We start from the raw sequence: 26,734 nt of genomic DNA, 5'->3' as shown, positions 1-26,734 counted from the left end.
GGATCCATAGGGAATATGGGATGTTGACCAGGATCCATAGGGAATATGGGATGTTGACCAGGATCCATAGGGGATATGGGATGTTGACCAGGATCCATAGGGGAAATGGGATGTTGACCAGGATCCATAGGGGATATGGGATGTTGACCAGGATCCATAGGGGATATGGGATGTTGACCAGGATCCATAGGGAATATGGGATGTTGACCAGGATCCATAGGGAATATGGGATGTTGTCTCCAGTTGACCAGGATCCATAGGGAATATGGGATGTTGACCAGGATCCATAGGGAATATGGGATGTTGACCAGGATCCATAGGGAATATGGGATGTTGTCTCCAGTTGACCAGGATCCATATGGGATGTTGACCAGGATCCATATGGGATGTTGACCAGGATCCATAGGGAATATGGGATGTTGACCAGGATCCATAGGGAATATGGGATGTTGACCAGGATCCATAGGGGATATGGGATGTTGACCAGGATCCATAGGGAATATGGGATGTTGTCTCCAGTTGAACAGGATCCATAGGGGATATGGGATGTTGACCAGGATCCATAGGGAATATGGGATGTTGTCTCCAGTTGACCAGGATCCATATGGGATGTTGTCTCCAGTTGACCAGGATCCATAGGGGATATGGGATGTTGTCTCCAGTTGACCAGGATCCATAGGGGATATGGGATGTTGACCAGGATCCATAGGGAATATGGGATGTTGTCTCCAGTTGAACAGGATCCATAGGGGATATGGGATGTTGACCAGGATCCATAGGGAATATGGGATGTTGTCTCCAGTTGACCAGGATCCATATGGGATGTTGTCTCCAGTTGACCAGGATCCATAGGGGATATGGGATGTTGTCTCCAGTTGACCAGGATCCATAGGGGATATGGGATGTTGACCAGGATCCATAGGGAATATGGGATGTTGTCTCCAGTTGAACAGGATCCATAGGGGATATGGGATGTTGACCAGGATCCATAGGGGATATGGGATGTTGTCTCCAGTTGACCAGGATCCATAGGGGATATGGGATGTTGTCTCCAGTTGACCAGCATCCATAGGGGATATGGGATGTTGACCAGGATCCATAGGGGATATGGGATGTTGACCAGGATCCATAGGGGATATGGGATGTTGACCAGGATCCATAGGGGATATGGGATGTTGACCAGGATCCATAGGGGATATGTGATGTTGACCAGGATCCATAGGGGATATGGGATGTTGACCAGGATCCATAGGGAATATGGGATGTTGTCTCCAGTTGACCAGGATCCATAGGGGATATGGGATGTTGTCTCCCGTTGACCAGCATCCATAGGGGATATGGGATGTTGACCAGGATCCATAGGGAATATGGGATGTTGTCTCCAGTTGACCAGGATCCATAGGGGATATGGGATGTTGTCTCCAGTTGACCAGGATCCATAGGGGATATGGGATGTTGTCTCCAGTTGACCAGGATCCATAGGGGATATGGGATGTTGACCAGGATCCATAGGGAATATGGGATGTTATCTCCAGTTCATTTATTAAACCCCAGGTAGCAGTAGGAACAGTGACATGACAGGTTCATCAGAGTAACGAGTAAAAATAGACGTCATTCAGAGATCTTTAAATAGCCGTTAGGACAAGGACACTGTCTGAACACAGAGTCCTGTTCTGTTTCACTGCTCTCAGGCAGGCAGACCAGCAGGCTAACAGGCAGACCAGCAGGCTAACAGGCAGACCAGCAGGCTAACAGGCAGACCAGCAGGCTAACCGGCAGACCAGCAGGCTAACAGGCAGACCAGCAGGCTAACAGTCTAACACTACGTCTCTCTTCATAACCATGGGGACATCTTTATTTTAGTGTGGTAGAAAGCTACTACCGGGTGTCCTAGTTTTTACAGAGCCTCTAGTCTGCTGCTAGTCTTTACAGAGCCTCTGTAGTCTGCTGCTAGTCTTCACAGGGCCTCTGTAGTCTTTACAGAGCCCCTGTAGTCTCTAATGTTGGTCTTTACTGACATTGAAACAGGACATTTAGATGTTGTCAAATGATTTGTCTCTGTTCTTTCCTGTGTGTGTCTGTGTCTGCCTGCGTGTGTGTCTGTGTGTATCTGTGTGTTTAGGTCTCGTTCCCAGGCACCAGCAGGGTGTGTATGCAGGCTGTTCTGGAGTATCTCTACACCAATCAGCTTTGTCCCATGGCAGAGCTGGACCCTATGGAGCTGACGGCCCTGGCTAACAGACTCTGTCTCCCCAGACTGACTGCTCTGACAGGTACTAACCCTGGCTAACAGACTCTGTCTCCCCAGACTGACTGCTCTGACAGGTACTAACCATAACCCTGGCTAACAGACTGTCTTCCCAGACTGACTGCTCTGACAGGTACTAACCATAACCCTGGTTAACAGACTGTCTCCCCAGACTGACTGCTCTGACAGGTACTAACCATAACCCTGGTTAAGACTGTCTCCCCAGACTGACCGCCCTCACAGGTGCTTGATCCATCAGCAGTCTGCTCTGCCCAGAGCCATCTGTTTCGAGATTTGGGCTTTTAGACTGTAGAATATTGTTCTAGTTCTAGACCTTCAGTTACATAGCATTCAATATCCCCATGTAATGTCAATGGGGAGATAACATCGCTGCAGTGCATCACAATTTGTTTATTCGAAATCCACTGGCTGAGGAGCGGGGTCGATCAGGACACTGGCTGAGGAGCAGGGTCGATCAGGACACTGGCTGAGGAGCGGGGTCGATCAGGACACACTGGCTGAGGAGCGGGGTCGATCAGGACACACTGGCTGGGGAGCGGGGTCGATCAGGACACACTGGCTGAGGAGCAGGGTCGATCAGGACACTGGCTGAGGAGCGGGGTCGATCAGGACACTGGCTGAGGAGCAGGGTCGATCAGGACACTGGCTGAGGAGCAGGGTCAATCAGGACACACTGGCTGAGGAGCGGGGTCGATCAGGGGACACTGGCTGAGGAGCGGGGTCGATCAGGACACTGGCTGAGGAGCGGGGTCGATCAGGACACTGGCTGAGGAGCGGGGTCGATCAGGACACTGGCTGAGGAGCGGGGTCGATCAGGACACACTGGCTGAGGAGCGGGGTCGATCAGGACACTGGCTGGGGAGCGGGGTCGATCAGGACACTGGCTGAGGAGCGGGGTCGATCAGGACACTGGCTGAGGAGCGGGGTCGATCAGGACACACTGGCTGAGGAGCGGGGTCGATCAGGACACTGGCTGGGGAGCGGGGTCGATCAGGACACTGGCTGAGGAGCAGGGTCGATCAGGACACACTGGCTGAGGAGCAGGGTCGATCAGGACACTGGCTGAGGAGCGGGGTCGATCAGGACACTGGCTGAGGAGCGGGGTCGATCAGGACACTGGCTGAGGAGCAGGGTCGATCAGGACACACTGGCTGAGGAGCAGGGTCGATCAGGACACTGGCTGGGGAGCAGGGTCGATCAGGGGACACTGGCTGGGGAGCAGGGTCGATCAGGACACTGGCTGAGGAGCGGGGTCGATCAGGACACTGGCTGAGGAGCGGGGTCGATCAGGACACACTGGCTGAGGAGCAGGGTCGATCAGGACACTGGCTGGGGAGCAGGGTCGATCAGGGGACACTGGCTGGGGAGCGGGGTCGATCAGGGGACACTGGCTGGGGAGCGGGGTCGATCAGGACACACTGGCTGAGGAGCAGGGTCGATCAGGACACTGGCTGGGGAGCGGGGTCGATCAGGACACACTGGCTGAGGTGCAGGGTCGATCAGGACACTGGCTGAGGAGCGGGGTCCATCAGGACACTGGCTGGGGAGCGGGGTCGATCAGGACACTGGCTGGGGAGCGGGGTCAATCAGGACACTGGCTGAGGAGCGGGGTCGATCAGGACACACTGGCTGAGGAGCGGGGTCGATCAGGACACTGGCTGAGGAGCGGGGTCGATCAGGACACTGGCTGAGGAGCAGGGTCGATCAGGACACTGGCTGAGGAGCAGGGTCGATCAGGACACTGGCTGAGGAGCGGGGTCGATCAGGACACTGGCTGGGGAGCGGGGTCGATCAGGACACACTGGCTGGGGAGCGGGGTCGATCAGGACACACTGGCTGAGGAGCGGGGTCGATCAGGACACTGGCTGAGGAGCAGGGTCGATCAGGACACACTGGCTGAGGAGCGGGGTCGATCAGGACACACTGGCTGGGGAGCGGGGTCGATCAGGACACACTGGCTGAGGAGCAGGGTCGATCAGGACACTGGCTGGGGAGCGGGGTCGATCAGGACACACTGGCTGAGGAGCGGGGTCGATCAGGACACTGGCTGGGGAGCAGGGTCGATCAGGACACACTGGCTGAGGAGCGGGGTCGATCAGGACACACTGGCTGAGGAGCGGGGTCGATCAGGACACTGGCTGAGGAGCGGGGTCGATCAGGACACACTGGCTGAGGAGCGGGGTCGATCAGGACACACTGGCTGAGGAGCGGGGTCGATCAGGACACACTGGCTGGGGAGCGGGGTCGATCAGGACACTGGCTGGGGAGCGGGGTCGATCAGGACACACTGGCTGAGGAGCAGGGTCGATCAGGACACACTGGCTGAGGAGCGGGGTCGATCAGGACACACTGGCTGAGGAGCGGGGTCGATCAGGACACTGGCTGGGGAGCGGGGTCGATCAGGACACACTGGCTGAGGAGCGGGGTCGATCAGGACACACTGGCTGAGGAGCGGGGTCGATCAGGACACACTGGCTGGGGAGCAGGGTCGATCAGGACACACTGGCTGGGGAGCAGGGTCGATCAGGACACACTGGCTGAGGAGCGGGGTCGATCAGGACACTGGCTGGGGAGCGGGGTCGATCAGGACACACTGGCTGAGGAGCAGGGTCGATCAGGACACACTGGCTGAGGAGCGGGGTCGATCAGGACACACTGGCTGAGGAGCGGGGTCGATCAGGACACTGGCTGAGGAGCGGGGTCGATCAGGACACACTGGCTGGGGAGCGGGGTCGATCAGGACACACTGGCTGAGGAGCGGGGTCGATCAGGACACACTGGCTGGGGAGCAGGGTCGATCAGGACACACTGGCTGAGGAGCGGGGTCGATCAGGACACACTGGCTGAGGAGCGGGGTCGATCAGGACACTGGCTGGGGAGCGGGGTCGATCAGGACACACTGGCTGAGGAGCGGGGTCGATCAGGACACACTGGCTGAGGAGCGGGGTCGATCAGGACACACTGGCTGAGGAGCGGGGTCGATCAGGACACACTGGCTGAGGAGCGGGGTCGATCAGGACACACTGGCTGAGGAGCGGGGTCGATCAGGACACTGGCTGAGGAGCGGGGTCGATCAGGACACTGGCTGGGGAGGGGGGTCGATCCGGACACACTGGCTGAGGAGCGGGGTCGATCCGGACACACTGGCTGAGGAGCGGGGTCGATCAGGACACTGGCTGAGGAGCAGGGTCGATCAGGACACACTGGCTGGGGAGCGGGGTCGATCAGGACACACTGGCTGAGGAGCAGGGTCGATCAGGACACTGGCTGAGGAGCAGGGTCGATCAGGACACTGGCTGGGGAGCGGGGTCGATCAGGACACACTGGCTGAGGAGCGGGGTCGATCAGGACACTGGCTGAGGAGCGGGGTCGATCAGGACACACTGATAACAACATACCAAACAGAATGGAAACATCAACAACAACAACAACATACCAAACAGAATGGAAACATCAACAACAACAACATACCAAACAGAATGGAAACATCAACAACAACAACAACATACCAAACAGAATGGAAACATCAACAACAACAACAACATACCAAACAGAATGGAAACATCAACAACAACAACAACATACCAAACAGAATGGAAACATCAACAACAACAACAACATACCAAACAGAATGGAAACATCAACAACAACAACAACATACCAAACAGAATGGAAACATCAACAACAACAACAACATACCAAACAGAATGGAAACATCAACAACAGCAACAACATACCAAACAGAATGGAAACATCAACAACAACAACAACATACCAAACAGAATGGAAACATCAACAACAACAACATACCAAACGGAATGGAAACAACAACAACAACATACCAAACGGAATGGAAACAACAACAACAACATACCAAACGGAATGGAAACATCAACAACAACAACAACATACCAAACGGAATGCAAACATCAACAACAACAACATACCAAACGGAATGCAAACATCAACAACAACAACAACAACATACCAAACAGAATGGAAACATCATCAACAACAACAACATACCAAACAGAATGGAAACATCAACAACAACAACAACATACCAAACAGAATGGAAACATCAACAACAACAACAACATACCAAACAGAATGGAAACATCAACAACAACAACAACATACCAAACAGAATGGAAACATCAACAACAACAACAACATACCAAACAGAATGGAAACATCAACAACAACAACAACATACCAAACAGAATGGAAACATCAACAACAACAACAACATACCAAACAGAATGGAAACATCATCAACAACAACAACATACCAAACAGAATGGAAACATCATCAACAACAACAACAACATACCAAACAGAATGGAAACATCAACAACAACAACAACATACCAAACAGAATGGAAACATCATCAACAACAACAACATACCAAACAGAATGGAAACATCAACAACAACAACAACATACCAAACAGAATGGAAACATCAACAACAACAACATACCAAACAGAATGGAAACATCAACAACAACAACAACATACCAAACAGAATGGAAACATCAACAACAACAACATACCAAACAGAATGGAAACATCAACAACAACAACAACATACCAAACAGAATGGAAACATCAACAACAACAACAACATACCAAACAGAATGGAAACATCAACAACAACAACAACATACCAAACAGAATGGAAACATCAACAACAACAACAACATACCAAACAGAATGGAAACATCAACAACAACAACAACATACCAAACAGAATGGAAACATCAACAACAACAACAACATACCAAACGGAATGGAAACATCAACAACAACAACAACATACCAAACAGAATGGAAACATCAACAACAACAACAACAACATACCAAACGGAATGGAAACATCAACAACAACAACATACCAAACGGAATGGAAACATCAACAACAACAACAACATACCAAACGGAATGGAAACATCAACAACAACAACAACATACCAAACGGAATGGAAACATCAACAACAACAACAACAACATACCAAACGGAATGGAAACATCAACAACAACAACAACCAAACAGGAATGGAAACATCAACAACAACAACAACAACATACCAAACAGAATGCAAACATCAACAACAACAACAACATACCAAACAGAATGGAAACATCAACAACAACAACAACATACCAAACGGAATGGAAACATCAACAACAACAACAACATACCAAACGGAATGGAAACATCAACAACAACAACATACCAAACGGAATGGAAACATCAACAACAACAACAACATACCAAACGGAATGGAAACATCAACAACAACAACAACATACCAAACGAATGGAAACATCAAAACAACAACAACATACCAAACGGAATGGAAACATCAACAACAACAACAACATACCAAACAGAATGGAAACATCAACAACAACAACAACAACATACCAAACAGAATGCAAACATCAACAACAACAACAACATACCAAACAGAATGGAAACATCAACAACAACAACAACATACCAAATGGAATGGAAACATCAACAACAACAACAACATACCAAACGGAATGGAAACATCAACAACAACAACAACATACCAAACGGAATGGAAACAACAACAACAACAACATACCAAACAATGGAAACAACAACAACAACAACATACCAAACGGAATGGAAACATCAACAACAACAACAACATACCAAACGGAATGGAAACATCAACAACAACAACAACATACCAAACAGAATGGAAACATCAACAACAACAACAACATACCAAACAGAATGGAAACATCAACAACAACAACAACATACCAAACAGAATGGAAACATCAACAACAACAACATACCAAACAGAATGGAAACATCAACAACAACAACAACAACATACCAAACAGAATGGAAACATCAACAACAACAACAACAACATACCAAACGGAATGGAAACATCAACAACAACAACAACATACCAAACGGAATGGAAACATCAACAACAACAACAACATACCAAACGGAATGGAAACATCAACAACAACAACAACATACCAAACGGAATGGAAACATCAACAACAACAACAACATACCAAACGGAATGGAAACATCAACAACAACAACAACATACCAAACGGAATGGAAACATCAACAACAACAACAACAACATACCAAACGGAATGGAAACATCAACAACAACAACAACAACATACCAAACGGAATGGAAACATCAACAACAACAACAACAACATACCAAACGGAATGGAAACATCAACAACAACAACAACAACATACCAAACGGAATGGAAACATCAACAACAACAACAACAACAACATACCAAACGGAATGGAAACATCAACAACAACAACAACAACAACATACCAAACGGAATGGAAACATCAACAACAACAACAACAACATACCAAACAGAATGGAAACATCAACAACAACAACAACAACAACATACCAAACAGAATGGAAACATCAACAACAACAACAACATACCAAACAGAATGGAAACATCAACAACAACAACAACAACAACATAACCAAACAGAATGGAAACATCAACAACAACAACAACATACCAAACAGAATGGAAACATCAACAACAACAACAACATACCAAACAGAATGGAAACATCAACAACAACAACAACATACCAAACAGAATGGAAACATCAACAACAACAACAACATACCAAACAGAATGGAAACATCAACAACAACAACAACATACCAAACAGAATGGAAACATCAACAACAACAACAACATACCAAACAGAATGGAAACATCAACAACAACAACAACATACCAAACAGAATGGAAACATCAACAACAACAACAACATACCAAACGGAATGGAAACATCAAGAACAACAACATACCAAACGGAATGGAAACATCAACAACAACAACAACATACCAAACAGAATGGAAACATCAACAACAACAACAACAACAACAACATACCAAACAGAATGGAAACATCAACAACAACAACAACAACATACCAAACAGAATGGAAACATCAACAACAACAACAACAACATACCAAACAGAATGGAAACATCAACAACAACAACAACAACATACCAAACAGAATGGAAACATCAACAACAACAACAACATACCAAACAGAATGGAAACATCAACAACAACAACAACATACCAAACAGAATGGAAACATCAACAACAACAACATACCAAACGGAATGGAAACATCAACAACAACAACAACATACCAAACGGAATGGAAACATCAACAACAACAACAACATACCAAACGGAATGGAAACATCAACAACAACAACAACATACCAAACGGAATGGAAACATCAACAACAACAACAACATACCAAACGGAATGGAAACATCAACAACAACAACAACATACCAAACGGAATGGAAACATCAACAACAACAACAACATACCAAACGGAATGGAAACATCAACAACAACAACAACATACCAAACGGAATGGAAACATCAACAACAACAACAACATACCAAACGGAATGGAAACATCAACAACAACAACAACATACCAAACGGAATGGAAACATCAACAACAACAACAACAACATACCAAACGGAATGGAAACATCAACAACAACAACAACAACATACCAAACGGAATGGAAACATCAACAACAACAACAACAACATACCAAACAGAATGGAAACATCAACAACAACATACCAAACAGAATGGAAACATCAACAATAACAACAACATACCAAACAGAATGGAAACATCAACAACAACAACAACATACCAAACGGAATGGAAACATCAACAACAACAACAACATACCAAACAGAATGGAAACATCAACAACACGAGATGTGTCCAGAATGACCCTATTCCCTTTATAGTGCCCTAGACAGGCTCTGGTCAAATGGGACGAGGATGCCATGTTGGAGAGTTTAAATGCCCCGGAGATTGTTCTGGCCCGGAGACGTTCTGGCTATAGGAGACGTCCTCTGGCTCCGAGACGTTCTGGCTCCGGAGACGTCCTCTGGCCCGGAGAGGTGATCTGTTCTGCAGTTTAAATATAGGATGATTGGCCTCTGAGACGTTCTGCCTCCGGAGACGTCCCTCTGCCTCCGGAGTTTGCCTCCGGAGATTGTTCTCTGCCTCCGGAGAGCGATCCTTGCCTCCGGAGACGTTTCTGCCCCGGAGATTGTTCTGGCTCCGGAGACGTCCTCTGGCCCCGGAGACGCCCTCTGGCTCCGGAGATTGTTCTGGCAGTTCTGGCTATAGGAGACGTTCTCTGGCCCGAGACGCCCTTGGCTCCGGAGACGTTTCTGGCCCCGGAGACGTTCTCTGGCTCCGAGACGTCCTCTGGCTCCGAGACGTCCTCTGGCTCCGGAGACGTTCTGGCTCCGGAGACGTTCTGGCCCCGGAGATTGTTCTGGCAGACGCCCTCTGGCCCCGAGACGTTCTGGCCCCGGAGACGCCCTTGCCTCCGGAGATTGTTCTGCCTCCGGAGACGCCCTTGCCTCCGGAGACGCCCTCTGCCTCCGGAGACGTTCTGCCTCCGGAGATTGTTCTGCCTCCGGAGACGTCCTCTGGCTCGGAGACGTTCTGCCCCGGAGACGTCCTCTGGCCCCGGAGACGTTCTGGCCCCGGAGACGTGATCTGGCCCCGGAGACGCCCTCTGGCTATAGGAGATTGTTCTCTGGCCCGGAGACGCCCTCTGGCCCGGAGATTGTTCTGGCCCCGGAGACGTCCTCTGGCCCCGAGAGTATTCTGAGATTCATAGTTGTACCTGTGTCATTGTAGTTACAGTATTACTAAGTATTAAAACTGTAACTACAGTGCTGCGGTAGCTGGGATTGCATACTGCTGGAGTGAACCCTTTTAACCCTTTCTGTATTGTTTTTCTTGGGTGCCTTGTGACCGTGAATCATCGTCTATAGAATATTGCTTTCAACTCTGGTTCTGAAACTCTGTGTAGTTTATTATAAAGGTTGTCTGAAGAGGTTCTCTGTCTGCTCCACAGAACACTATGCTGTGAGTGAGCTGGTGAAAGCCTCCAAAGATGGACAGGATATAGACTGCAGTACTCAATATCTGGAACTGGCTCAGGTTGGTTTACTAGAACAGGATATAGACAGAGAGGTACCTGTCTGGAACTGGCTCAGGATGGTTTACTAGAACAGGATATAGACAGAGAGGTACTCACCTGTCTGGAACTGGCTCAGGATGGTTTACTAGAACAGGATATAGACAGAGAGGTACTCACCTGTCTGGAACTGGCTCAGGTTGGTTTACTAGAACAGGATATAGACAGAGAGGTTCTCACCTGTCTGGTACTGGCTCAGGATGGTTTGTTCTAGAACAGGATATAGACAGAGAGGTACTCACCTGTCTGGAACTGGCTCAGGATGGTTTACTAGAACAGGATATAGACAGAGTACTCACCTGTCTGGTACTGGCTCAGGATGGTTTACTAGAACAGGATATAGATCGAAGTACTCACCTAGGATGATTGTTCTGCAGTTTAAATATAGGATGATTGTTCTACAGTTTAAATACAGGATGATTGTTCTACAGTTTAAATACAGGATGATTGTTCTGCAGTTTAAATATAGGATGATTGTTCTACAGTTTAAATATAGGGTGATTGTTCTACAGTTTAAATATAGGATGATTGTTCTGCAGTTTAAATATAGGATGATTGTTCTGCAGTTTAAATATAGGATGATTGTTCTACAGTTTAAATATAGGATGATTGTTCTACAGTTTAAATATAGGATGATTGTTCTACAGTTTAAATATAGGATGATTGATCTGCAGTTTAAATATAGGGTGATTATTCTACAGTTTAAATATAGGATTGTTCTACAGTTTAAATATAGGATGATTGTTCTACAGTTTAAATATAGGATGATTGTTCTGCAGTTTAAATATAGGATGATTGTTCTGCAGTTTAAATATAGGATGATTGTTCTACAGTTTAAATATAGGATGATTGTTCTACAGTTTAAATACAGGATGATTGTTCTGCAGTTTAAATATAGGATGATTGATCTGCAGTTTAAATATAGGATGATTGATCTGCAGTTTAAATATAGGATGATTGTTCTGCAGTTTAAATATAGGATGATTGTTCTGCAGTTTAAATATAGGATGATTGTTCTGCAGTTTAAATATAGGATGATTGTTCTGCAGTTTTAAATATAGGATGATTGTTCTACAGTTTAAATATAGGATGATTGTTCTACAGTTTAAATATAGGATGATTGTTCTACAGTTTAAATATAGGATGATTGTTCTACAGTTTAAATATAGGATGATTGTTCTGCAATTTAAATATAGGATGATTGTTCTGCAGTTTAAATATAGGATGATTGTTCTACAGTTTAAATATAGGATGATTGTTCTACAGTTTAAATACAGGATGATTGTTCTGCAGTTTAAATATAGGATGATTGATCTGCAGTTTAAATATAGGATGATTGTTCTACAGTTTAAATATAGGATGATTGTTCTGCAGTTTAAATATAGGATGATTGATCTGCAGTTTAAATATAGGATGATTGTTCTGCAGTTTAAATATAGGATGATTGATCTGCAGGTTAAATATAGGATGATTGTTCTGCAGTTTAAATACAGGATGATTGTTCTGCAGTTTAAATATAGGATGATTGTTCTGCAGGTTTAAATATAGGATGATTGTTCTGCAGTTTAAATATAGGATGATTGTTCTGCAGTTTAAATATAGGATGATTGTTCTGCAGTTTAAATATAGGATGATTGTTCTGCAGGTTTCAATGTATTTCCCTTCGTTTTGTTTTTCTTCCAGTTCCATAATGCTAACCAGTTAGCAGCTTGGTGCTTACATCACATCTGCACTCACTACAACAATGTCTGTGCCAACTATCGCAAAGAGATCAAGGCCAAATCTGCACGTGAGTTATTCGTCCGCTGGTTCTGATCAGCACACAACCAATCACAACCAATCACAACCAATCACAACCAATCACAACCAATCACAACCAATCACAATCAATCACAATCAATCACAACCAATCACAACCAATCACAATCAATCACAACCAATCACAATCAATCACAACCAATCACAACCAATCACAACCAATCACAACCAATCACATCCAATCACAACCAATCACAATCAATCACAACCAACCAATCACAACCAATCACAACCAATCACAATCAATGAGAACACTGAACAGTTTGGTTTTGTACTTCTATTCATGTGTTTCCTGTCAGATACCCTCTTCTCTTGATAATGTCTGCTGCTTTTTGTTATCTCCTTTCCATTTGTGTTTTAATGAAGACCTAGAAAACAAGGTGATTGGACAGCCTAACTAATCAGTGACCTTAATGGATCAATCACGTCCAAGGGAGGAGTGAAAACCTTCTATGGAATGAGTTTGCCACCTGTGTTCTGTACTGCCCAGTCTGTGGTAGCTACACTACATGTTGTCTGATGGTCTGTCGGTGTTGTGTTTCCCTCCCAGAGAACCAGGAATATTTTGAGAAGCACCGCTGGCCCCCAGTGTGGTACCTGAAGGAGGAGGACCACTACCAGCGGGTGAGGAAGGAGAGGGAGAAAGAGGACGTGGTTCTCAACAAGCACCACAGCAGACGACGTTGGTGCTTCTGGAGCACCTCCCCTGCCGTGGCCTGAGAGGTCTGCCTAACCCCAAACCGCCCAGGGAATCTGCCTCCTGCCCCGTGCTCCAGCTTCTAACCCTGCACCCCGCAAAGAGGTCCCAACAACACACGCCGTACCAATGTTTTACTGTTAGATCATCTGAGCATCAAAACAGGAAATAACTATCTGACGATGCACTGTTATGTGCCACCCTCTTCATCTTGATGCACTGTCAGGTCCTACCCTCTTCTCTTGATGCACTGTCATGTGCCACCCTCTTCTCTTGATGCACTGTCATGTGCCACCCTCTTCTCTTGATGAACTGTCAGGTCCTACCCTCTTCTCTTGATGAACTGTCATGCCCTACCCTCTTCTATTGTCAATACACTGTCTGGTCCTACCCTCTTCTCTTGATGAACCGTCATGCCCTACCCTCTTCTATTGATGATACACTGTCTGGCCCTACCCTCTTCTATTGATGAACTGTCAGGTCCTACCCTCTTCTCTTGACAATACACTGTCTGGTCCTACCCTCTTCTATTGATGAACTGTCAGGCCCTACCCTCTTGATGATAAAGTTTCAGGCCCTACCCTCTTGATGATGCACTGTCAGGCCCTACCCTCTTGATGATACACTGTCAGGCCTTACCCTCTTGATGATACACTGTCAGGCCCTACCCTCTTGATGATAAACTTTCAGGCCCTACCCTCTTGATGATAAACTTTCAGGCCCTACCCTCTTGATGATGCACTGTCAGGCCCTACCCTCTTCTTTTGATGATACACTGTCTGGCCCTACCCTCTTCTCTTGATGAACTGTCAGGTCCTACCCTCTTCTCTTGATGAACTGTCAGGTCCTACCCTCTTCTATTGATGATACACTGTCTGGTCCTACCCTCTTCTCTTGATACACTGTCTGGCCCTACCCTCTTCTATTGATGAACTGTCAGGTCCTACCCTCTTCTCTTGACAATACACTGTCTGGTCCTACCCTCTTCTATTGATGAACTGTCAGGCCCTACCCTCTTGATGATACACTGTCAGACCCTACCCTCTTGATGATACACTGTCAGGCCCTACCCTCTTGGTGATACACTGTCAGGCCCTACCCTCTTGGTGATACACTGTCAGGCCCTACCCTCTTGATGATACACTGTCAGACCCTACCCTCTTGATGATACACTGTCTGGCCCTACCCTCTTGATGATACACTGTCAGGCCCTACCCTCTTGGTGATACACTGTCAGGCCCTACCCTCTTGGTGATACACTGTCAGGCCCTACCCTCTTGATGATACACTGTCTGGCCCTACCCTCTTGATGATACACTGTCTGGCCCTACCCTCTTGATGATACACTGTCAGGCCCTACCCTCTTGATGATACACTGTCAGGCCCTACCCTCTTGATGATACACTGTCTGGCCCTACCCTCTTGATGATACACTGTCTGGTCCTACCCTCTTGATGATACACTGTCTGGTCCTACCCTCTTGATGATACACTGTCTGGTCCTACCCTCTTGATGATACACTGTCTGGTCCTACCCTCTTCTTTTGATGATACACTGTCTGGCCCTACCCTCTTGATGATACACTGTCTGGCCCTACCCTCTTGATGATACACTGTCAGGCCCTACCCTTTTGATGATACACTGTCTGGTCCTACCCTCTTGATGATACACTGTCTGGCCCTACCCTCTTGATGATACACTGTCTGGCCCTATCCTCTTCTCTTGATGATACACTGTCTGGCCCTACCCTCTTGATGATACACTGTCTGGCCCTACCCTCTTGATGATACACTGTCTGGCCATACCCTCTTCTCTTGATGATACACTGTCTGGTCCTACCCTCTTCTCTTGATACACTGTCAGGCCTACCCTCTTGATGATACACTGTCTGGCCATACCCTCTTCTCTTGATGATACACTGTCAGGTCCAACCCTCTTCTCTTGATGATACACTGTCAGGTCCAACCCTCTTCTCTTGATGATACACTGTCAGGTCCAACCCTCTTCTCTTGATGATACACTGTCAGGTCCAACCCTCTTCTCTTGATGATACACTGTCAGGTCCAACCTTCTTCTCTTGATGATACACTGTCAGGTCCAACCCTCTTCTCTTGATGATACACTGTCAGGTCCAACCCTCTTCTCTTGATGATACACTGTCAGGTCCAACCCTCTTCTCTTGATGATACACTGTCAGGTCCAACCCTCTTCTCTTGATGATACACTGTCAGGTCCAACCCTCTTGATGATACACTGTCAGGTCCAACCCTCTTCTCTTGATGATACTGTCAGGTCCAACCCTCTTCTCTTGATGATACACTGTCAGGTCCAACCCTCTTCTCTTGATGATACACTGTCAGGTCCAACCCTCTCTGCTTGGGTCCACATGAATAACCTCCACATGGCAGGGCTCTACAGAGGGTACATTTTACTTACATTTGCGCCTAAATATTTTGCTGTGCAACCTGGAATTTGAATTTAGGAGCACCGGTGCACCTATAAAAATGAAGTATTCTCGCTACGTTGTTCAACCTGTCAACGTAGTGTGGTATGTGCTTTCTGTTTGACATGTAACATTATGGATGTAAATTGTGATTGTTGATGTTAGCTGCAGCCACCGACACCAGCCCTGGATCTCAGTCTGAATCATAAATGATGCAAAAATAACTCTGAACCTGATGAAACACAGGACCTGTTCGTAGACGGGGCTTCATGCAGCCTTGGAATATCAACAACAACAACAACGTTGAAAGTACGTCTTGTGCTCACTGGGATACTGATACAGCTCCAGGGATAAACAGAGCTCCTGATTGAATCGATCCCCAGGTCGGTATGTTGAACCCAGCTGGAGGTGTTTCTCTGTATTCTGAAACACCTGTTCCTTTAACCCACCTGGTGATGGTAAAGGGGAAACTCTATACTTGAAATCAATGTGTTTTTATTCATCAGATGTATAGTAGGCTTTCTTTAGTTAACCAAAGCCATAACTAGTCAGTTTATCATATTTTAATATATATACCATGTGATTATTTATTTGTTGGTGATATTTACTATAGAAACCAAGTGGCTGGTTCTCTTGGTTCCTGCTGTCAAAGGTCTTTGATCTAGCTGCTCATCATCCTTCATATTCTTTATAACCAAGTGGCTGGTTCTCTTGGTTCCTGCTGTCAAAGGTCTTTGATCTAGCTGCTCATCATCCTTCATCTTCTTTATAACCAAGTGGCTGGTTCTCTTGGTTCCTACTGTCAAAGGTCTTTGATCTTGCTGCTCATCATCCTTCATCTTCTTTATAACCAAGTGGCTGATTCTCTTGGTTCCTGCTGTCAAAGGTCTTTGATCTAGCTGCTCATCATCCTTCATCTTCTTCTTCTTATTTAAAGGGAATGTTGTTGAATAAATGATTTGACTTAATAGCTTTATTCTAGTTTTGAACTGCCCAGTGTATATCCTAGGGTCTGGACTGTTGGTCTAAAGGTTAATGCAGACAATATGTACTGTTTCAATCCTCATACTGAGACGAGCCTGAGTGCCAGTCTGTTCCTGCTAATATGTTTGGGTTGACGATTCCATAAGGAGTTGGCAAGAGAGCAGAAATGTTTGTTTCACATACCTGTCAATAATACTATATGAATCAAATTCAGATGTAATGTTTGTTTCACATACCTATTAATAATGCTATTGTAATCATGGGTTTATGCTTTTGAGTGGAGCACCATCAGCTGAACCCGTCATGTAGAACAAGTTATTCAACTGATTAGAGTTCAGTACAACACTATTATATAGAAGGATATGTTGCTGTTATGAACGTGTAAACATCAGAGGGAGAGAGAAAGGTTTGGCAACAACCACTCAGCCTCACTCTGTCAGGAGAGGAGAGGAGGGGGAGGGGAGGGAGCAGAGCAGCCTGTACCCAAGCTGTCACTGAGGAGCCAGACCAACACTGTATACATAACAGCTTTGGAACACAATGTCACATTCTATTATTAGTAATGATCATCATTATATTGCCTGGTGATTCTATAACCAATGTCAACATGAGTGTATTATAATCAACCTACAATAAAAGAAAGTTGTAGTTCCAGTATATGGACTGTAAGAGTGTCTTCATTTCCTTCCTGTTTTAAGTCCCAACCTATTATAACAGCTGTTATTCGTGTTAATATTCTAGAACATTGTTAACCTTCTAGAAGATTTGCATTCCAGAACCTTGTTAACATTCTAGAACTTTGATGGCATTATAGAATGTTGTCAGCACTATAGAATGTTGTCTGCATTCTAGAATGTTGTCTGCATTCTAGAATGTTGTCTGCATTCTAGAATGTTGTCTGCATTCTAGAATGTTGTCTGCATTCTAGAATGTTGTCTGCATTCTAGAATGTTGTCTGCATTCTAGAATGTTGTCTGCATTCTAGAATGTTGTCTGCATTCTAGAATGTTGTCCGCATTCTAGAATGTTGGCCCTTGCGATCTCTGCTTTGCACACCCCACAGTCATCCTGTCTTGTTTGTGAGAGAAGAGGAAACTCCTATTACATAAGAGGAGTGGTGCAGAGCAGCGTGCACTGCCACTGACTGTGTATGTGGTGCTGGATTGTGTGTCAACTGAAGATTGCACTAAGTCCCAGGCTTGGCAGGATGAGAGGAGTTAAGGCGGGACACTACTGGGATAAACCGCAGGAAGAGGAGCGGTAATCACATTCTGAGCTGCTGGACAGGGAGCAAGGTGGTGTTAGGGTGGGACAGGGTACAGGGTGGTGTTAGGGTGGGACAGGACAGGGTGGTGTTAGGGTGGGACAGGGTACAGGGTGGTGTTAGGGTGGGACAGGGACAGGGTGTTAGGGTGGGACAGGGTACAGGGTGGTGTTAGGGTGGGACAGAGACAGGGTGGTGTTAGGGTGGGACAGGGTAGGGTGGTGTTAGGGTGGGACAGGGTGGGTGGTGTTAGGTGGGACAGAGAGCAGGGTGGTGTTAGGGTGGGACAGGGTACAGGGTGGTGTTAGGGTGGGACAGGGTACAGGGTGGTGTTAGGGTGGGACAGGGTACAGGGTGGTGTTAGGGTGGGACAGAGACAGGGTGGTGTTAGGGTGGGTACGGGTACAGGGTGGTGTTAGGGTGGGACAGGGTGGTGTTACAGGGTGGTGTTAGGGTGGGACAGAGACAGGGTGGTGTTAGGACAGAGACAGGGTGGTGTTAGGTGGGACAGGGTGGGACAGGGTGGTGTTAGGGTGGGACAGGGAGCAGGTGGTGTTAGGGTGGGACAGGGACAGGGTGGTGTTAGGGTGGGACAGGGAGCAGGGTGGTGTTAGGGTGGGACAGAGACAGGGTGGTGTTAGGGTGGGACAGAGACAGGGTGGTGTTAGGGTGGTCCTTCTGGTGTTAGGGTGGGACAGTTGGTAGAGCATGGTGCTGTTAGTGGGACAGAGAGCAGAGGGTGGGACAGTGGTGTTAGGGTGGGACAGAGACCCGGGACCACCCATGGTGTAGAATGTATGCAGACATGACTGTAGGGTGGTGTTAGGGTGGGACAGAGAAGGGTGGTGCTAAATGGCATTTATTATTATATATTATATATTATTATTATATATTATTATATTGTTATATGGCACAGAGACAGGGTGGTGTTAGGGTGGGGCAGGGTGGTGTTAGTGTTAGGGTGGTACAGTGACATTTACATTTACATTTAAGTCATTTAGCAGACGCTCTTATCCAGAGCGACTTACAAATTGGTGCATACACCTTATGACATCCAGTGGAACAGCCACTTGCATCTAAATCTTTTTTTTTTTGGGGGAAGGAAAGGATGGGGGTGAGAAGGATTACTTACCCTTACTTACCCTATCCTAGGTATTCCATGAAGAGGTGGGGTTTCAGGTGTCTCCGGAAGGTGGTGATTGACTCCGCTGTCCTGGCGTCGTGAGGAGTTTGTTCCACCATTGGGGGGCCAGAGCAGCGAACAGTTTTGACTGGGCTGGCGGGAACTGTACTTCCTCAGTGGTAGGGAGGCGAGCAGGCCAGAGGTGGATGAACGCAGTGCCCTTGTTTGGGTGTAGGGCCTGATCAGAGCCTGGAGGTACTGAGTGCCGTTCCCCTCACAGCTCCGTAGGCAAGCACCATGGTCTTGTAGCGGATGCGAGCTTCAACTGGAAGCCAGTGGAGAGAGCGGAGGCGGGGTGACGTGAGAGAACTTGGAAGGTTGAACACCAGACGGGCTGCGGCGTTCTGGATGAGTTGTAGGGTTTAATGGCACAGGCAGGGAGCCCAGCCAACAGCGAGTTGCAGTAATCAAGGCGGGAGATGACAAGTGCCTGGATTAGGACCTGCGCCGCTTCCTGTGTGAGGCAGGGTCGTACTCTGCGGATGTTGTAGAGCATGAACCTACAGGAACGGGACACCGCCTTGATGTTAGTTGAGAACGTCAGGGTGTTGTCCAGGATCATGCCAAGGTTCTTAGCGCTCTGGGAGGAGGACACAATGGGTTGTCAACCGTGATGGCGAGATCATGGAACGGGCAGTCCTTCCCGGGAGGAAGGGAGCTCCGTCTTGCTGAGGTTCAGCTTGAGGTGGTGATCCGTCATCCACACTGATATGTCTGCCAGACATGCAGAGATGCGATTCGCCACCTGGTCATCAGAAAGGGGAAAGGAAAGATTAATTGTGTGTCGTCTGCATAGCAATGATAGGAGAGACCATGTGAGGTTATGACAGAGCCAAGTGACTTGGTGTATAGCGAGAATAAGAGAGGGCCTAGAACAGAGCCCTGGGGGACACCAGTGGTGAGAGCGCGTGGTGAGGAGACAGATTCTCGCCACGCCACCTGTAGGAGCGACCTGTCAGGTAGGACGCAATCCAAGCGTGGGCTGCGCCGGAGATGCCCAACTCGGAGAGGGGTGGAGAGGAGGATCTGATGGTTCACAGTATCGAAGGCAGCCGATAGGTCTAGAAGGATGAGAGCAGAGGAGAGAGTTAGCTTTAGCAGTGCGGAGCGCCTCCGTGATACAGAGAAGAGCAGTCTCAGTTGAATGACTAGTCTTGGAACCTGACTGATTTGGATCAAGAAAGGTCGTTCTGAGAGAGATAGCGGTAGAGCTGGCCAAGGGACGGCACGCTCAAGAGTTTTGGAGAGAAAAGAGAGAAGGGATACTGGTCTGTAGTTGTTGACATCGGAGGGATCGAGTGTAGGTTTTTTTCAGAAGGGGTGCAACTCTCGCTCTCTTGAAGACGGGAGGGACGTAGCCAGCGGTCAGGGATGAGTTGATGAGCGAGGTGAGGTAAGGGAGAAGGTCTCCGGAAATGGTCTGGAGAAGAGAGGAGGGGATAGGGTCAAGCGGGCAGGTTGTTGGGCGGCCGGCCGTCACAAGACGCGGATTTCATCTGGAGAGAGAGGGAGAAAGAGGTCAGAGCATAGGGTAGGGCAGTGTGAGCAGAACCAGCGGTGTCGTTTGACTTAGCAAACGAGGATCGGATGTCGTCGACCTTCTTTTCAAAATGGTTGACGAAGTCATCTGCAGAGAGGAGGAGGGGGAGGATTCAGGGAGGGAGGAGAAGGTGGCAAAGAGCTTCCTAGGGTTAGAGGCAGATGCTTGGAATTTAGAATGGTAGAAAGTGGCTTTAGCAGCAGAGACAGAGGAGGAAAATGTAGAGAGGAGGGAGTGAAAGGATGCCAGGTCCGCAGGGGCGAGTTTTCCTCCATTTCCGCTCGGCTGCCCGGAGCCCCTGTTCTGTGAGCTCGCAATGAGTCGTCGAGCCACGGAGGCGGGAGGGGAGGACCGAGCCGGCCTGGAGGATAGGGGACATAGAGAGTCAAAGGATGCAGTAAGGGAGGAGAGGAGGGTTGAGGAGGCAGAATCAGGAGATAGGTTGGAGAAAGTTTGAGCAGAGGGAAGAGATGATAGGATGGAAGAGGAGAGAGTAGCGGGGGAGAGAGAGCGAAGGTTGGGACGGCGCGATACCATCAGTAGGGGCAGTGTGGGAAGTGTTGGATGAGAGCGAGAGGAAAAGGATACAAGGTAGTGGTCGGAGACTTGGAGGGAGTTGCAATGAGGTTAGTGGAAGAACAGCATCTAGTAAAGATGAGGTCAAGCGTATTGCCTGCCTTGTGAGTAGGGGGAAGGTGAGAGGGTGAGGTCAAAGAGGAGAGGAGTGGAAAGAAGGAGGCAGAGAGGAATGAGTCAAGGTAGACGTGGGGAGGTTAAAGTCGCCCAGAACTGTGAGAGGTGAGCCGTCCTCAGGAAAGGAGCTTATCAAGGCATCAAGCTCATTGATGAACTCTCCGAGGGAACCTGGAGGGCGATAAATGATAAGGATGTTAAGCTTGAAAGGGCTGGTAACTGTGACAGCATGGAATTCAAAGGAGGCGATAGATAGATGGGTAATAGGAGAAAGAGAGAAGACCACTTGGGAGAGATGAGGATCCCGGTGCCACCACCCCGCTGACCAGAAGCTCTCGGGGTGTGCGAGAACACGTGGGCGGACGAGGAGAGAGCAGTAGGGTAGCAGTGTTATCTGTGGTGATCCATGTTTCCGTCAGTGCCAGAAGTCAAGGGACTGGAGGGACGCATAGGCTGAGATGAACTCTGCCTTGTTGGCCGCAGATCGGCAGTTCCAGAGGCTACCGGAGACCTGGAACTCCACGTGGGTCGTACGCTGGGACCACCAGATTAGGGTGGTCGCGGCCACGCGGTGTGGAGCGTTTGTATGGTCTGTGCAGAGGGAGAGAACAGGGATAGACAGACACATAGTTGACAGGCTACAGAAAAGGCTACGCTAATGCAAGGAGATTGGAATGACAAGTGGACTACACGTCTCGAATGTTCAGAAAGTTAAGCTACGTAGCAAGAATCTTATTGACTAAAATGATTAAAATGATACAGTACTGCTAAAGTAGGCTAGCTGGCAGTAGCTGCGTTGTTGACACTACACTAATCAAGTCGTTCCGTTGAGTGTAATAGTTTCTACAGTGGTACTATTCAGGGGCTAGCTGGCTGGCTAGCAGTGTTGTTTACGTTACGTTGCGTTAAAAGAACGACAATAGCTGGCTAGCTAACCTAGGAAATCGCTCTAGACTACACAATTATCTTTGAAACAAAGACGGCTATGTAGCTAGCTATGTAGCTAGCTACGATCAAACAAATCAAACCGTTGTACTGTAATGAAATGAAATGAAAATGTGAAACTACCTGACCGGGTTGTTGAATTCAAAACAGTAGACGTTGGCTAGCTGTTAGCAGTTAGCTGTTGGCTAGCTAGCAGAGTCTCCTACGTTAAGGACGACAAATAGCTGGCTAGCGAACCTCAGTGAATTAAGATAATCACTCCAAGGCTACACACACTAAACTACACAATTATCTTGGAAACAAAGACCGCTATGTAGCTAGCTAACACTAGACTAATCAAGTCGTTCAGTTGAGTGAATAGCACTACAGTGATGCTAATCTGTGTCGTTAGCTAGCGTTTGCTAGCTGGGCGAATAGCAGTGAAGGCTACGTTAGGGCGACGAAATACGATAATTATGCAATTATCTCTGATACAAGGACGGCTATGTAGCTAGCTAAGAAGAATTGCTAAGATTAGACAAATCAACCGTTGTACTATAATGAAATGTAATGAAAAAGTTATACAACCTGCAGAGCGAAGTGCGAATGCGACCGCTCGCTCCAACCCGGAACTGTATGACAGGGTGGTGACAGTGACAGGGTGGTGTTGGGTGGGACAGTGAGCAGGGTGGTGTTATGGTGGGACAGAGACAGGGTGGTGTTATGGTGGGGCAGATTGGTGTTAGGGTGGGACAGGGAGCTGGGTGGTGTTAGGGTGGCACAGAGACGGGGTGGTGTTAGGGTGGGACAGAGACAGGGTGGTGTTAGGGTGGGACAGGGAGCAGGGTGGTGTTAGGGTGGGACAGAGACAGGGTGGTGTTAGGGTGGGACAGAGAGCAGGGTGGTGTTAGGGTGGGACAGGGTGGTAATGACCGGGAGCAGGGGTGGTGTTAGGGTGAGACAGGGAGCAGGGTGGTGTTAGGGTGGGACAGGGAGGTGGGACAGGGCTGGGTGTTAGGGTGGGGCAGGGTGGTGTTAGGGTGGGACAGAGACAGAGTGGTGTTAGGGTGGGACAGGGAGCAAGGTGGTGTTAGGGTGGCACAGAGACGGGGTGGTGTTAGGGTGGGACAGAGACAGGGTGGTGTTAGGGTGGGACAGGGTGGTACCGGGTGGTGTTAGGGTGGGACAGAGACAGGGTGGTGTTAGGGTGGGACAGGGGAGCAGGGTGGTGTTAGGGTGGGACAGAGACAGGGTGGTTACAGGGAGACAGGGTGGTGTTAGAGTGAGACAGTGAGCAGGGTGGTGTTAGGGTGGGGCAGGGAGCAGGAGCGGTGGTGTTAGGGAGACAGGACAGGGAGCAGGGTGTGTTAGGGTGGGACAGGGAGCAGGGTGGTGTTAGGGGTGGGACAGAGACCGGGTGGTGTTAGGGTGAGACAAGGTGGTGTTAGGCTGGGACAGAGACATGGTGGTTTTAGGGTGAGACAGGGTAAAAGGGGGCAGAACAGAAATGGTGTTAGGGGTGGAACAGGGAGCAGGGTGGTGTTACGGTGGGACAGAGACAGGTGGTGTTAGGTTAGGGAGAAGTGGTGTTAGGTGGGACAGGGACAGGGTGGTGTTAGGGGTGGGACAGGGAGCAGGGTGGTGTTAGGGTGACAGAGACAGGGAGCAGGGTGGTTTAGGTGGGACAGGGAGCAGGGTGGTGTTAGGGTGGGACAGGGACAAGGGTGGTGTTAGGGTGGGACAGAGACAGACAGGGTGGTGTTAGGGTGGGACAGAGACAGGGTGGTGTTAGGGTGGGGCAGGGAGCAGGGGTGTTAGGTGGGACAGGACAGGGTGGTGACAGGGAGCAGGGTGGTGTTAGGGTGGGACAGGGTACAAATCAAATGTATTTATATAGCCCTTCATACATCAGCTGATATCTCAAAGTGCTGTACAGAAACCCAGCCTTAAACCCCAAACAGCAACAATGCAGGTGTAGAAGCACGGTGGCTAGGAAAAACTCCTAGAAAGGCCAAAACCTAGGTAGAAACCTAGAGGGAACCAGGCTATGAGGGGTGGCCAGTCCTCTTTGGCTGTGCCAGGTGGAGATTATAACAGAACATGGCCAAGATGTTCAAATATTCATAAATGACCAGCATTGTCAAATAATAATAATCACAGGCAGAACAGTTGAAACTGGAGCAGCAGCATGACCAGGTGGACTGGGGACAGCAAGGAGTCATCATGCCAGGTAGTCCTGAGGCATGGCCCTAGGGCTCAGGTCCTCCCGAGAGAGAAAGAAAGAGAGAATTAGAGAGAGCATACTTAAATTCACACAGGACACCGGATAAGACAGGAGAAGTACTCAGATATAACAAACTGACCCTAGCCCCCCACGACACATAAACTACTGCAGCATAAATACTGGAGGCTGAGACAGGAGGGTCAGGAGACACTGTGGCCCCATCCGATGTCACCCCGGACAGGGCCAAACAGGAAGGATATAACCCCACCCCACTTTGCCAAGCACATCCCCACACCACTAGAGGATATCTTCAACCACCAACTTACCATCCTGAGACAAGGCCGAGTATAGCCCACAACGATCTCACCACGGCACAACCCAAGGGGTGCGCCAGACACCAGACAGGAAGATCACATCAGTGACTCAACCCACTCAAGTGACGCACCCCTCCTCCCAGGGACGGCATGAAAGAGCACCAGTAAGCCAGTGACTCAGCCCCTGTAGAGGGTTTAGAGGGGAACAGACAGAATCCCAGTGGAAAGAGGGGAACCCAGTGGAAAGAGGGAACCAGGCAGAGAATCCCAGTGGAGAGAGAGGGGAACCCAGTGGAGAGAGGGAGCCGGCCAGGCAGAGAATCCCAGTGGAAGAGGGGAACCGGCCAGACAGAGAAAAGGGAACCGGCCCAGGCAGAGAATCCCAGTGGAGAGAGGGGAACCGGCCAGGCAGAGAATCCCAGTGGAAAGAGGGGAACCGGCCAGACAGAGAATCCCAGTGGAGAGAGGGGGAAACCGGCCAGGCAGAGAATCCCAGTGGAGAGGGCCAGACAGAGAATCCCAGTGGAGAGAGGGGAACCGGCCAGGCAGAAATCCCAGTGGAAAGAGGGGAACCGGCCAGACAGAGAATCCCAGTGGAGAGAGGGGAACCGGCCAGGCAGAGAATCCCAGTGGAAAGACCAGGGAATCCCAGTGGAGAGGGAACCGGCCAGGCAGAGAAATCCCAGTGGAAAGAGGGGAACCGGCCAGGCAGAGAATCCCAGTGGAAAGGGGAACCGGCCAGGCAGAGAATCCCAGTGGAAAGAGGGGAACCGGCCAGGCAGAGATCCCAGTGGAAAGAGGGGAACCGGCCAGGCAGAGAATCCCAGTGGAGAGAGGGGAACCGGCCAGGCAGAGAATCCCAGTGGAAAGAGGGAACCGGCCAGGCAGAGTGGACAGCAAGGGGCGAGGATCCCAGTGGAAAGGGAACCGGCCAGAGAGAATCCCAGTGGAAGAAACCGAGAGAGTCCCAGTGGAGAAGACAAAGGCCAGAGAAGACTTAATTTCTGTTCAAGAGATGAGTCTTCAGTAAAGACTTAAAGAGACTGAGTCTGCGTCTCACATGGGCAGGTAAACCATTCCATAAAAATGGAGCTCTATAGGAGAAAGCCCTGCCTCCAGCTGTTTGCTTACAAATTCTCCAGTGGAAAGTGGGTTCAGGCAGACCACCCATAAGAATGTATGCACACATGACTGTAAGTCCCAGTGGAAAAAGCGTCTAAATGGCATATATTATTATTATTATTATTATAGAAATCCCAGTGGAAAGT

General features: G+C 48.3%; 1 protein-coding gene across 1 annotated transcript in view; it reads left to right on the top strand.

Moving 5' to 3' along the window:
• The window catches only part of LOC118380926 (rho-related BTB domain-containing protein 1-like), a 59,287-nt gene extending 41,306 nt beyond the window's left edge, over positions 1-17,981 (top strand). The window contains 5 exon segments of the mRNA XM_052505577.1: positions 2,123-2,273; positions 11,260-11,345; positions 13,066-13,171; positions 13,751-15,366; positions 15,993-17,981. Coding sequence (XP_052361537.1) covers positions 2,123-2,273; positions 11,260-11,345; positions 13,066-13,171; positions 13,751-13,920 — 513 coding nt within the window. The 3' untranslated portion in view covers positions 13,921-15,366; positions 15,993-17,981.
• Positions 17,982-26,734: the final 8,753 nt, after the last annotated feature.

The sequence above is a fragment of the Oncorhynchus keta genome, unplaced genomic scaffold, assembly GCF_023373465.1.
Source record: "Oncorhynchus keta strain PuntledgeMale-10-30-2019 unplaced genomic scaffold, Oket_V2 Un_contig_2407_pilon_pilon, whole genome shotgun sequence".
NCBI classification, from domain to species: Eukaryota; Metazoa; Chordata; class Actinopteri; order Salmoniformes; family Salmonidae; genus Oncorhynchus; species Oncorhynchus keta.
The sequence above is the reverse complement of the archived record's forward strand: the minus strand, read 5'-3'. Positions and strand labels throughout refer to the sequence as shown.